At 39.5% G+C, this 14877-nt stretch overlaps 2 protein-coding genes across 3 annotated transcripts; one reads left to right on the top strand and one right to left on the bottom strand.

Annotated features, from left to right (window-relative positions):
• Positions 1–254: 254 nt before the first annotated feature.
• On the bottom strand, positions 255–4772 carry LOC121740220 (zinc finger protein 560-like). Of its 2 annotated transcripts, none has more exons than XM_042132856.1 (5): positions 4557–4772; positions 3621–3759; positions 3459–3536; positions 2529–2672; positions 255–1443 (listed from the first exon to the last, which is right to left on the bottom strand). In XM_042132856.1, the coding sequence occupies exons 1-5, from the start codon at positions 4716–4718 to the stop codon at positions 368–370; spliced, it is 1599 nt and encodes a 532-aa protein (XP_041988790.1). In that variant the 5' UTR covers positions 4719–4772; the 3' UTR covers positions 255–367. The 2 variants fall into 2 exon arrangements, with proteins under 2 accessions (XP_041988790.1, XP_041988791.1); XM_042132857.1 differs by having other exon boundaries at positions 3468–3536.
• Positions 4773–5560: 788 nt separating this feature from the next.
• LOC121740217 (PR domain zinc finger protein 5-like) lies at positions 5561–11889 on the top strand. The gene is made up of 5 exons (XM_042132854.1): positions 5561–5791; positions 6172–6313; positions 6622–6759; positions 9540–9782; positions 10563–11889. Exons 1-5 carry the CDS (start codon positions 5636–5638, stop codon positions 11678–11680), a joined length of 1797 nt encoding a protein of 598 aa, XP_041988788.1. The 5' UTR covers positions 5561–5635; the 3' UTR covers positions 11681–11889.
• Positions 11890–14877: the final 2988 nt, after the last annotated feature.

Here is a 14877-nt window from a genome sequence, read left to right as displayed (position 1 = left end):
CTCGAATAAAGCCTTATACTATATTAAAGCACTTGTTGTATGAGAAGTTTTGTGTAAAAATCATAATAGTAACTTTACCTGACTTTAATTTAAATTATTGTATGTTTAATAGTAATTATTATTAATATATTTATTCTAAACAACTGGCTCTTTCATTAATTGCTTATAACTTTTTCGTATATTATCGAAAGACGTAAAAGGAATAAAAACTGTTTAATTCCTTTCATGTCATAAAATACTAATGAAAACAAGGCTACAATTTTATAAAATTTTACTACTCGTAATGGATTTTATAAATATACACAGTCACTACGAAACCGAGAATAAATTACGAACGAATAAATTACATCCTAACTTACGCTTAAAATTAATAGCTCGGCATTTCGAACTGGTTGTGTGTTTTCATATGAGTCTTGAGGCTGACGATTTGCGCGAAGGCCATGTTGCAGACGTCGCACTCGAAGCGGCGCTCCGTGGCGTGCGTGCGCTTGTGCTCCTGCAGCGACTGCAGGCGCGGGTAGCACTTATCGCACAGCTCGCACCGGAAGTTCCGCTCGCCCGTGTGCGTCGCCATGTGCTCCTTCAGCCGCGACGGCAGGTAGAACTTCTGGTCGCACAGGTCGCACTGGTGCTTGTACACCTTGAGGTGCGACCGCCGCATGTGCTCCATCAGCGTCTTCCGCCTGTTGTACACCTTGTCGCACATCTCGCACGGGAACGTCCGCTGGTCGCCGTGCGCCTCTATCAGGTGGCGGTTCCGCTGCGCGTACGACAGGAACGCCGCCTCGCACTTGTAGCAGTTGACCGTCGGCTTCTTCTCGTGCACGGTGCGCACGTGCAGCCCCATGCTGTACTTGGACTTGAGGTTTTTCCCGCAGATCTCGCAGGGGAAGTTGGCGTCGACCTTGTTGTGCGTCTTGATGTGGGAGCGCAGGGAGGTCGGCTCGAGGAAGCACGAGCCGCACACGTCGCACGTGTACGTGCCGAAGTGGTCGATCATGTGCTTCTGCAGCGAGTCGAAGAACGGGAACACGCTCCCGCACTCCGTGCACGTCAGATTGTTCAGGGTCAGCCGAAACTTCAGGAACTCGTTTTTGACGTCGTACACTTTCTTCTTGTGCGTGTCTCTGAGGTGCGTCTTCAGCGTTTCCACGTCGTCGATCTTGTCGTCGCACAGCCGGCAGTCCACTCTCGTCACGTCGACTTTCGGTATCTTTTTGTTCTCCATTTCGAACATTTTCTTGGGATTGTGGGTGAGAGTGTGCTCCCGCAGCTCGGCGGGGTTGGTGAACTGGTCGCGGCAGTAGTAGCAGTAGTAGAAGCTGATTCGGTTGCGGAACGGACAGACGTACGAATTTTCGATTATAGTTTTTGTGTTCAGATGCACCATCTCGTCGTCTGTGATCCGCATATGTGGCGGTAATCTTTTTGGTTTTGATGGATCTACAAAAAATTTGCGTCAGAAATGAAGTTTTGTTATTATAGTATTTAACAATAGAAGATAAAATCAAATAATAATATGACTTTTGAATTTTTGAAACAAAAAAGGAATAAGGAAAATTTTATACGTGGGAGAGCCATGCTTCGGCACGAATGGGCCGGCTCGACCGGAGAAATACCACGTTCTCACAGGAAACCGGCGTGAAACAGCGCTTGCGCTGTGTTTCGCCGAGTGAGTGAGTTTACCGGAGGCCCAATCCCCTACCCTATTCCCTTTCCTACCCTCCCCTATTCCCTTCCCTTCCCATCCCTACCCTCCCCTATTACCCTATTCCCTCTTCAAGGGCCGGCAACGCACCTGCAGCTCTTCTGATGCTGCGAGTGTCCATGGGCGACGGAAGTTGCTTTCCATCAGGTGACCCGTTTGCTCGTTTGCCCCCTTATTTCAAAAAAAAAAAAAAAAAAAAAAAAAAGGTCGCGTTTCCACTGACGCGGAGCTGGGCGAAGAGGAGCTTAACGGTGCCCGAATTGACCAATCACTATGCTCGAAATCTCCGCTCCGCCTCAATGGAAACAGCGCGAGCGGACTGGAGCAAAGCTTAGCAGATATTCATAATAAAAATACAGCGAGGTGATGCAGTGCGGAGGACAACGAGCTTTGGGGTGGAGAGCAGAGGACAGTGGTGAGGAGCAGGGCGGTGCGTGACTCGCGCGCAGTGCCTCAGTTAATCATTCAATCAATTTCAAAAGTATGCTCCGCTCCGCTCCATTCTACTCTGCTCTGCTTCAGTGGAAACCTTTTCACCGCTCATCTCCGCATCAGTGGAAACGCGGCCTAAAGGTAAGTGATTAATTATATTCATACTTTCACACTTATAATATAAATGGAAAGATGTGTCTATCTTTTCACCTCTCTTTCACTATAAACAATATTTTGCATTATTTTACTTGTTCTTTATGAGTTCTGAGAAAGGATATTATGGCACTAGGCTATAAAAAGGGTGGTTCCCATACAATTAGTATTTTTTTATGAATACAATACAAATCACAAGGTTGTAGACAACATTTGGTATAATTATTCCATTTACCTGGCCTTTCAATAACAATTGTTCTAATTTGATGACGTGATTTGCCCGTTGATTTACTTTTCTCTTTTCTTTTTCCACTTCTTGTGAGCACTATTTTAGGAGCAGCTTTTTCGACTTTAACTTTTTTAGTCACAATTTCTTCATCTGAAAATTAAAGGCATATAAACTTTATACATCATTATTTTACATTTAAAGGAAAAGCTATCTGACTGCTAGATCAATGCACAGGCCAAACCCTTAAGAGGAGTCCACACCACCTTTTTTCCATACAAACATTGTCCCCTGTTTCCTCCCTGGATAATGCTAGTAGAGTTATAATTTTTTTCCTGAATATCAACAGCCACTAATACAATGTCCCTATGTTTTCTTTTTTTTCATGATTTAATTATTGAATAAGATATGAACGTTCAAAAACCCAAAAAAATGGCCAGATTTTCCGCTATGTTCAAACGTCCAGAAAACAGATTTGGCTAGATTATACAAAAAAAGCAAAACATAGGAACACAGCTCAAGCCTTTTTTTAATCTTAAATGAAAAAAGTACTTAAATCGGTTAAGTTTTGGATAAGGAATCAGGGGACAACGAATCGTTGATTTTCTGGATTTTCTGCAGTTGTCTCTATCGCGTTCTGCGGTATAGGATTGAGGTAAGGGAGACAGCTATATATATTACACATACTTTTATTTCATTTCTCTAGCCCCTGGTGTATCCTCTTAAGGTGTGTGCCATGTCATGCACGTGCTATGGGAAAAAGCAAGTTAATTCATAAAAAGTAGTAGTTTCTACTATCCAAATATTAAATGCATAATTATTAGCTTTGAAGTGAAATTTTTGTTGTGCTTTTGTTAAGGTAACAAATACACAAATATCTTTTAGGGGACATTTTCCTTTGCTACTGTTTACATGCCAAGAGATGGAGAGATAACTTACCGTCATCACAATCATCATGATCTCCCATATCAGAATGGAAGTCGGGTTCTATTTTAACCTCTATGTTAATGTTATCACCTGTTTACCATAAAATAATATATTATTACTGCACCATATTTTCACACCATGATTTAAGAATTTAATTTAAAAATAGTGAATCACCTTTGCTTTCTAAACGTGATTTTAAAAATAATTCCTCAGCTCTTAAAACCTGTTGTCTAAAAACAGACGCATCCCGAAGCCTTGAAACACAAGTGGCACATATACATGCATCCTTAGTCTCACCGTCTAATCTTGATAGCTGTAAATAAAATTTTTTTTTTATTAAATAAGGGGGCAAACGAGCAAACGGGTCACCTGATGGAAAGCAACTACCGTCGCCCTGGACACTCGCAACATCAGAAGAGCTGCAGGTGCGTTTCCGGCTTTTAAGAGGGAATACACTCTCTTCTTGAAAGTTTGCAGGTCGTACAGGTCCGGAAATACTGCTGGTGACAGTTCTTTCCAGAGTTTTACAGTGCGCGATAGAAAGTAACGCGAGATACGCACGGTGGAAGACTGCCACTCATCTAGGTGAATAGGATGGTATATTTTCTGCATGGGACGATGTCGAAAAGTTGCAGGTGGTTCCAAACAATTTCTCAGAGCATTCCCCGCGATACAACTGATAGAGGATGCAGAGTGAAACATAGGAAAGTCAAAGAAAAAAAAGATGCATCTAATAATTTACCCACTCCCATACTTAACAGAAAGTTATTAAAGGAATTATCTTGAAATTAGGTCCAGAGAAGTTTAAGTTATAGGTAAATTTGACATAATTTATAGCCACTAGTAGATAAAAGTAAATTGTTATCAACAAGTAGATTATTTCCAATTTGATTATCACAAAAAACTAGTTACTAGGCCTTTGCATCCTCATGCAGGTCAATATGTCTAGGACTAGGTGTGGGTTACCGTACGGTGAATAACACAACATCAAAATATAAATGGGTATGCAAATTAGAAAGTCCAATATATACAAGGGCACATATTATCAGTCTATTGTATGGGGCAATAAATTATTGATAGTAAGGAGATTTTTTTATTTTAAATACTTACAAGAAGACCAAATACGTCCATAAACATTTCAGAATATATCTCCTTGTTTCCCTGCCAGTCGTATTCAACAGTTAAAAGGCGACATTTTTTTATCGACCCACAACATCGACAAAGAGCTGGATCTATTATAGGACCCTTGGGTTTCACTGAAGGTACGGACATTTTCAATGCCCTTTTATAAAATATGTACAGTTTTCATACAAAATCGTAATAAACTAGCAAATAATACACAACAAATACAAATTTTATACGATTCGGGGTCTCTTGTCACTTTCTCTCGAGTAAATGTCAAACTAAAGTCTAAACTACGCCTTCTATTTTCATTAGTTTTTGTTGAATTTTGCCATAAATGCCACCTTCAAAAATTACAAAGATTAAAATATCTAGCTGTATCAACTTTGAAGTTTGATTCCGTATTTGATTCCGTAGTATTAGACACTGAAAATTTCAGCCTTAAACGTATCTGAATAGCATTTTGAGATAAGGAAACTATAGGTCTACCGTCTACCAGAATCTGATGAGTGATGGCTAATGGCAAAAAGTGAGAAAAGAAATTGACTCTTTAAAAAAATAATGAAATAAAATATATAAAACATTTTGATCCTTTTTATCCTTAAATAGGCTGATTATATGTGTTAAACATGCAAATATAAAAATTTATCCATTGACAAGGATATTTTTTGATTGCCATCAAAATTTGCCTTTAGATCCTGGTAGATCTATAATAATATTTCTTTGGAACGTTAATATTTTACCGTAGGTATTTGCCGTATGTGCTCAGCGCTAGTCGCTACGTATCGGCTAGATCTATCGCACAATAGTTATTGACATACAAGTTACAACCATGGGCTATTCTCTCCGGCTATAAAAAAAATGTCTCTAAACTTCTTTCTTGCTGTCATCGACAATCTGTCAAATGTCATATTGACACTTTGTTTGGCTTGTTTTGGGTATTTTCATCACAATTTTAGTTCAAAACATAATTTAATTAATGTAAATGTACACATATTTATATATAATTGTAACTATGGTGAATTAAAATAAAATATACTCAGCTTTTTAAGCAATATCACATAAATATGTCGCTATTAAAGAGTACTGGCCCCCTCATAGATCCAGCGTTATGTAGATGCTGTAGAGCCATTAAAAAATGCAGAATACTTACAGCCGAATACACCTGGATGGAGACAAAAGAAGTGTACGCAGATATGATCATGGACTGCTTTGGAATACTAGTAAGTAATCCACCTTAAAATATGATATCATGTTGTGCACTATAACTATTGAAACTCAATATTCAAATTAATTAATTAAACCATTACCAGTATGTGTGTCAATAGTTTTCGAGAATAAAGTCATGAGTGACTCCAGTCTTCACAGACCATGGGCTGTGGACTGTGGAGTCATCCCTAAGGCATGTCTATTAGGGATTTGCCAGAGATTTGCAAATGTGATTGTTTTTATAAATTATTTCAATTTGTACAGAAATTGATCAGTAGCACTAAAACTGTTACAAAAGTTAATTTTTTATGTGTACAAATAAACAATTTATTTTTCTGCAAAATTGTGACTGGGATGTGAAAAGTAAATGAAGTAATTTTGATTATAATTTCAGCTGTCCCGTGTCGATGATGAGGAGAAAGATAGTGGTGTGTGTGCCACCTGTGTAGTCCGCCTACGCGATGCTTGTGCCTTCAGACATCAGGTGCTTACTTGTGAGGAACTCTTCTTGAGTTCTAAATTAGGAGACAAAGACGGTAGAGTATTTTCTTAATTTTTTACATATATAACTTTTACCTAGCAGTAGATGTTATTATTCAAATATTTCTTTAAAAATATTCAAACATAATATGTTGAATAACAACATTCCCTACCTAAGAGATACCATAATGTTGTATAAGGTACCTATCACTATCCTTATTATGGTTTTATTTCTGGATGAAGCAAATGTTACAGAATTGTCCCACTTGCTGATGTATGAAAAATGATAATTGTTCATTTTGTGGTTTGCACAACTTAGAATGACAATTTTTTATTATAATAATCTTAAATATTCTATTTACAGAATTAAAAAAGTCAATAGACATGGAACTGAAAACTGAACCAAAAGAATATGATGATCAGAGTGGTCCATTCCAAATCCCACACTCAGACAAACACTATGAGGATTCTGAACAATACCAGCCACCACCTATTGTAGAAGGTACTTTTCGATAAAGTAACATAATGTAATATGTTGTGATACTATAATATTATATTTGTGTTAAGAATAATATGTGAATCATGTGTAGTAAGGTTAAAATAGACCTATAATAGGCCGAGCTGAATCTAAAACACGGGCGTACGCGGGCGCGGGCGCACGCGTCGAAAGACCGCCGCAGGCCACGAATCCGCAAGCGGGCACCCGTAGCGTACGCCCATCTCATTTAGCGCTGCTGGTATAATTTTTACGTCGAGCGTGTACAGTAATTGTGTCGAGTAGATGACTATATATTATTTACTAATTTATTATTTGGTAAAAAGACGTCAACGGAAACAACGTCCCGTGTGCCCGTGCCGTGTACCCGCCGCGTGTGTGACAGTCTGTCGCCCGCGTCCGCGCTTCGTCGCACGCGCTTGCGCTGCTCATACTATTTTTTATTATACACACGCGAGCGTGCCCCCGCGCGAGTTTAAGTGTTGGCCCTAAACTCGCGCGGGCGTCGCACGCTCGACGGACAGGCGGGCACACGGCGCGAGAGCACGCATTTCGCAATCGACGTTGTTTCCGTTGACGTCTTTTTGTCAAATAATATTATTTGACAAAAAGACGTAATCTACTTACCACAACTGTACACGCTCGACATAAAAATGATACTAGCAGTGCTAAATAAGATGGGGGCACGCGACGGGTGCCCGCTCGCCCGCGGTGATCGTCCAACGCGTGCGCCCTCGCCCGCATCCGCCCGTGTTTTAGCGTTGGCCCTAGTGATGTGTTAATTAATCTATAGGCCTCTTGGATATCGTTGCTAAGCTACGGCAACGCCGCGGGTCGGTTGACGGCGGAAACTCACGGGCGCTTTTCTCATATGATTCTCATACAAGTCACTGCACTTTTTTGGTAATTGTTTATGTTTTTAGCACAATAAAAAGAAATGAGCCAAATTATTATTGATTGTGGACTTCATAATATTTCCGCAGGCTTTTTCCGCGGAAAATCAGTACTTATCGAAAGCTATATCTACTTAAATATACACGATCATGAAATATTCTTTCAAATTCATTGAATATGATTTTTTACTTTGTATTTATTTATTTGTAAGATCATCTTCTTAGTTATTACTTATTACTAAAAAGGTTGTTTACCTAATTAAAAATTATAGAGCACAAACTAATTCCAAAGCAATCATGTTCATGAAGTCTTCGAAATCCATGATGATGGAGAACGAATCATCCGTGTAAAAGTAATACCATAGACCAGAGTAGGTAATCGACTGTACGACGTGAAAGTGGAGCTATGTATTGAATAATCTAAACAAATATATTTTCAACAACTTTTCAACCATACATGCAAAATAAAAATGGAAAATGCAGATGTATTTCATTATCAAAGAAATTTTTCTTTGATTTTTATGATTAATATGTACTTAATATAATAAATTTACTAGATGACGCCCGTAACTCCGTTGTGCCATAGTTATGGCACAACGGAGACCCACGCGATTAGAGAAGAGAAGATTAGAGAAGAACTTTTGCACAACGGAGTAATCGCGCGGGATTCGGGAACCGTACATTTTCCCGAGACAAAAAGTATCCTATGTCCAGTGGCGTAAATATAGGGCTGGCAAAATGCCACGGGCCCCCGACACAAATGGGCAATTTTTTTTAAGTAGGTACATAATATTGTTTATTATAAACGTGACGATTTTTACTGACAGAGCCCCATCAATTTGCCACGGGCCCCGGATCTTATAGTTACGCCACTGTCTATGTCCTTTTTCGGGACTCTTAACAATATATTATACCAAATTTCAGCAAAATCCGTTCAGCAGTTTAGGCGTTAAGAGGTAACATACAGACACACTTTCGCACTTATAATATTATTAGTAATATCAGTAATTAGTATATTAGTATTATAATATTATAAACGCAAAAGTGAATATTGAAGGGATTAGTAATAAATATTGAAACGACAATAATTTTATTTATATCGTTTTTTCAATTACAATATATTATTATACATAAAACAATGGTATAAAAAAAAACTTGCACGTGATATTTTAGAAATATTTATGCTAGATTTAGATTTAAGCATGATATTAATCATGCTTAAATCTAAATCGGCATGTTGATTTCGATACGTTTCCCAATTCCGTCTCAGAAACGAATAAAACGTTAATTCACGAATCCGAGATTGGGATTTTTTGCACCCTACAACACAACAGTACTTCGTACCGCCCATATTTTCCTTATTCAGAGCACTTTTAAACGTTCTCAACGTTCATTTTTAACTAGTAAACCGTATTTCACAGCTGATCGCACTCTGACACACACGTGTTGCCTGAATCTGCCCCTCGTCGCGCCACTAGAGATATCCAAGAGGCCTATTATTATCATTCATGTTATGCTGAAATATGCACCTAGGATTTACTGTCTTCTTAATCCATATTATTAATATTTAAAACGCGAAAGGGTGTCTGTCTGCCTGTCTATCTTTTAAGTACCTCTTCAGTCTTCACGCTTTTCACGATTTTGCTGGGTATGAAGTCTTTGAGTCAAGGAAAAAGACGTAAGATACTTTTTATGCCGGAAAAATGTACGATTCCGGCGCGATAAATGAATTTAGTCACAATGGAGTTGCGGACGTCATCTAGTAGAAAGGTATTTTAATATGATTCAACTATGATGTAAATGTTGGGAATTGGGATGCAGTCCAAGCTTAGTACACCTTGTGCTAAAAAAAAACTTGTTACTAGCCCCTTTAATTAACAAAAATGTTTCTAGATGTAAAACTTCCGAAAAAGGAAGAAGAAAAACCTGATCTGCCCGCTGGGGACCTGCCAAAAGAAATGGATCTCTGTGACTTGGATGATGATGATTATGTCGACAATAACTATTCGGACTCCTCATCAAACTCAGATAAACCGTTGAAGAAGAAGGCGAAAGTCAAAAGTAAAACAGAAAAGAATAACGTTAAAAAGAAAGCCAAAAAGACAGAAAAGAAGAAAAAGAAAAGTAAGATTGCTTGTTGGTCAATATCATATTAAAATATATTACACTATTTTAAGATTGCTTAACAAAACTCGGTGCATGTGTATGGCACAATAATTACCAAATAATGTGTCACCAATCACCATCTCATAACTGATCTTGTAATAACGCGACTTCCTCTAATAGCACGCAGCACGCTCTGTTCCTTTACTCTCCCCTCCTCCATCCATCCATCCTTCCATATAACCCAGCGGAAAAGCGACCGACAAAACTAGCGAGAATTCAGGCGCAGGACCGACTTTTTACATTCCCATCTGACATATAGCTCATCTTTCTTATCAGATAATCAGGTGATCAGCCTGCGTTGTTGTAACCAAACTTGGGAAAACGTTATATCATTCCAACATGGTAATCGAACCCATGAGGCCACAACCAGTGAAGAGCCACGCTTTAAACCCTTGAACCATTGATGATATATCAATGGCATGCTACTGTCCACGCGCATAAGTCCATGTCACTCCTCGTCCTACCAAAAAGTCCGTAAGATTAAACAATGTAACTTACCTACATCATTATCTGGCTTTACATAAATACCACTTTCTTTTAATTTCAAATCATTTTCTGGTCTTAAATGGATTAAACAAAAAAAGTCAATATTTAAATTGCTAGTTATCCACTTCGTCCACTCACGTCTTCAATTACAAGTTGAATGATAGACAGCTTATAATTTTACAAGCAGTGTACGCAATACGTTAGCTGGAGAATTTTAAAATAATGTTTTTAAAAATATATGTAATCAGTAATTACTCTTTACAGGTGCTGTAGAAAAAGCTGAAAAAGCTGTTGCAAAGAAACCCCCAACAGAGAAGAAAAATACGTACGATAGAGATTTAGACTGCATGTCTGAAGAGAACTTGTTCACTATCATACAGTATTCCTACGTTTGTCCTTTCAAAAACAGAAGAAACAACTATTACTGCTTTTACTGTAAAGACTACTTCCCGAAGCCCGAAGATCTGCGGGAGCACACGGCGTCCCACGACACCAAGCCCTTCCAGCTGCTGATGGGATACAAGAAAATGCCAAAAATCGACATCACGAGAATAGATTGCAGGCTCTGTCCGATGAAAATTGACAACTTGGAATCGTTCAAACGGCACATCGACCACGACCACGGGAAGAAAATATACTTCGAGGCCCCGGACAAGATGCTGCTGTTCAAACTCACATGGAACGACCTAGTCTGCGTCATGTGCAACGACGTGTTCGAAGACTTCAACACGCTCAACTCCCACATGACAGAACACTTCAGCAACTTCACGTGCGACATGTGCGGGATGTGCTTCCTGGAGAAGCCCCGCCTCGACGCGCATCTCAAACGTCACAGGGACGACGAGCGACACACCTGCGAGATCTGCGGGAAGGTGTTCAAATCCAACCACTACAAGGACATGCACGTAGATATCGTTCACAGGAAGAAGGCCATCATACGGTGCCCGCGGTGCGACGAGTGCTTCATGTCCTACGCCCTCAAAAACAAACATCTGACCGAAGCCCACGGACAAAAGAGGACGTACCCGTGTAACTTGTGCGACAAAGTGTACAATCGACAGAAGACCCTCACGGAGCATCAGCGGAGGAATCATCAGAAGGTTCTGAAACATCAGTGCGAGTACTGCGAGCAGAGGTTCTACCTGCCCTCCCGCTTGAAGGAGCACATAGCGACGCACACGGGCGAGAGGAACTTCAGATGCGAGTACTGCGAGAAGAGCTACCCGAGACTGAAGTCGCTGCAGTATCACATACGGACCCACACCAACGACCGCAGGTATCGATGTCACATTTGCGCCCAAGCGTTCATTCAGAATGCGAGTCTGAAGTCGCACATAAAAAGCCACCATCCTGAGTGTGACATTGAGGGTTTATATTTTTAGGCTTAGTTTATAGAATTTAATTTAATGAGGCCGCACTAAGTGCAATTTTACTGCAGGCTGCAGTGGAGCGACGCGATATGTATGAAACCTCAGTGCAACAGTTATTCACAAACGCTTCCTACAATTTCATACATCTCGGGCCATCAGCGCCGACGGTGTGCGCGCAGTCAGCGTGACAGGAAAATCAGCCTTAAGAGGGCGACTAACCCTAAAAATCAAACATCGTCCTTCTCTCTTCACACTCACGCCCGTCTTTCATATGCCCGGTGAAAAAGAACGACGCGGATTCATCGCCAAATTAGTTTTTTCTCAATAACTCGATAAATATTCAAAATTTTAAAAATCCGCTAGGCCGATCTCTCAATGATACAATTTTATACAATGTATTAAAATATTAACTTAGTGCAACGCACGGTTATGGCAATAAATGAAAAATTCGTGAAAATTAGATGCATCTTTGTGATTTTTCGTTTATCGTGTTTTTGCTCAAATCAAATTATCGGAAATATAATGTAGTATCTAATTTTAGAAAATGAAATAATATAATGTAGTATCTAATTTTAGAAAATGAAATATTCGGGGCTTATTTTCAACTATAAAAATGAATTATAAAATCGACACTTTAGGGTTAGTCGCCCCCTTAATGCGTTGCTGAGCCGTTCATAATATGCTTGCATTGGTAATTCGGTACCACGTGGTTCAACGGGGCGATTTCTCAGCTCAAATAAGGAGTGTGATGTGTGCAGCGTATTTACTATTTTCGCCTAGTGCTGTTTCACCTTTAGTCACATCTATAAAGATCAGGTGCGGTCACTGCCTAAAGTTTTTGAGGGGGTCTCACAAAAAAAAAATATCGGAAAAATTATAGGATACCTAGAAATTTCCTTTTAATATTTGGCAAGATTTTGAGATTTTTTAATTTGACCTTAGATTTTGGGGGGGGGGGGGGGGTCATGTCCCCTGTGACCCCTCCTTCTTCGGATCGCGCCTGAAAAAGATAAGTATTTATTTTTTTGAAAGAAACTACCTACAAATATTTTTTTCACTGACTATAATAATAATATATGATGAATTTAATTAAGTACACAATATTAATTTTACATAATTAGTATAATTGGATTGAAGTGTCGCGCAGTTCTGTTGCCATTCAGTGCATGCAGCATGAGACATATCAGCCTTGTATAATTTCTTACAAAACCAATCGGTTGCTTCGCTGCAGTGTAGTTACATCCAGTTCGGTCTCACCTGCCAACGCTAAAACACGCGCGGACGTGGGCGCGGGCCAGGCGCGGTCGCAGCATGAAGTTTTGGAGGGGGTCACACAAAAAAAGTATCGCTGATAAAGGATAACTAGAAACCTTAAATTATTATTTGGCATGATTTTGAGATTTTTTAATTTGACCTTTGATTTTGGGGGGGGCTCATGTCCCCTGTGCGCCCCCCCCCCTTCGGACCGCGCCTGGCGCGGGCGCACGCGTCGGAAGACCGAAGACCGCCGCGCCGCGGGCCACGAATCCGCGAGCGGGCACCCGTCGCGTGCGCCCACCTCATTTAGCGCTGCTAGTAAAATTTTTATCTCGAGCGTGTACAGTTGTGTCGAGTAGATTACCATGGATTAGTTACTAATTTATTATTTGGCAAAAAGACGTCAACGGAAAGAACGTCGAGTGCGAAAAGCGTACGCCCGCGCCGTGTGCCCGCCGAACCCACCGCGCCGTGACAGTCCGTCGCCCGCGTCTGCGCTTCGTCGCATGCGCCTGCGCTGCCTATACTATTTTTCATCATACACACGCGAGCGTGCGCCGGCGAGAGTTTTAGCGTTGGCCCTAAAGTTAGAAGAAGTTTGTCTAAAGCTAATCGCACATATTTTGTCAGCATCGTACGCGTACCGCACAGTACACGATATGCGACGCGCATGGGCGTACCGAGGGGGGGAGCAGCCCCCCCTCCCCTAGATCATGTTGACGTCCCTACTAAGTCACCCTGGTCACGCGTCGCCATGGGCGTACCTACCCTGATTCTGGAATCAGGGTAGGTACGCCCATGGCGACGCGTACGCCGTGTGGTGTTGACAAAATATTATATGCCTTTCACCTTTATTGTACGGCGAACTCAATAAGTTCTTATGATACTCAAATGCATCACAATTTTTGAAATAATGCCATGAGTTTTCTAAAAAGTAGTATTATATTTATTTCATTGAGATTTTTTTGTGTAAATAATAATCGATATTACAATAAATTTTTTATTTACTTGTCTTTTGTATTATTGTTATCTTTGTATAATTGTAAACAAATTAACAAATAATGATAATGCATAATTAATACATAAGTACAATGTATGATAATTTTTTATCAGTTTACAACAAAAAAAATTAATAAAGCTAAATGGTTAATGGTAACTTGACATATTTTCGTTAGGAGGGGAGGTGACGGACTATTTGCAATAATTTTGACCCATGATTGACCTAATATTATTCCTATCATTTTCTGTTCCTACGAGAATACGTCAAATTACAAATAACCTATAGGTAATATGAAAACGTGTTTCAATTTAAACAACCTAAGAAAACCACAATAATAATATTATTGTTTACACTTTACAGTAAGCACTTTATGTAATGAAGTAAGAGCCACTAGCAACCAGAACTTTAGCATTTTATAAAAGTTGAAAGTTTTTCTTTTTTATGTCCCATATGCATATGAAAAAAAATAGAAAGAAAGAAAATAAACTTTATTTGGTAAAACAGTAGATCAACATTAAAATATAGTGCGTCAAGAAAGTGAAGAAATTAAAAAGTGGCAACATCATAGTGTCATCCCTTTTTTTCTTAGATTGATTTGAAAGGGATGACACTACGATGTTGCCACTTTTTAATTTCTTCACTTTCTTGACGCACTATATAAGTCTTACCAAATTGGCACCTACTCCACCTACTCAGGATCAGTTGTATTTTCAGTAAGCACCATTAAAATATAATTTAAAAAATATTAAACACATAAAAGCATTTGCCATTTATCAAAGTTCTTACAAACACAATGTTTGTGGTAACGTAAAGGTAATTAAATATGGGGGTATGAACGACCAGATACAGTTCGGGTTGCGGTTACTGTATCAGGAGTGTAGGAGGTATCAAGTGATGAGGTTGTGCCTACTTTAATTAAAGTATAAAGCAAATTTTTATTACTTTCTTTTGG

Source organism: Aricia agestis, chromosome 3 (genome assembly GCF_905147365.1).
Source record: "Aricia agestis chromosome 3, ilAriAges1.1, whole genome shotgun sequence".
Taxonomy (NCBI): Eukaryota; Metazoa; Arthropoda; class Insecta; order Lepidoptera; family Lycaenidae; genus Aricia; species Aricia agestis.
This window is presented reverse-complemented; position numbering and strand designations above follow the sequence as displayed.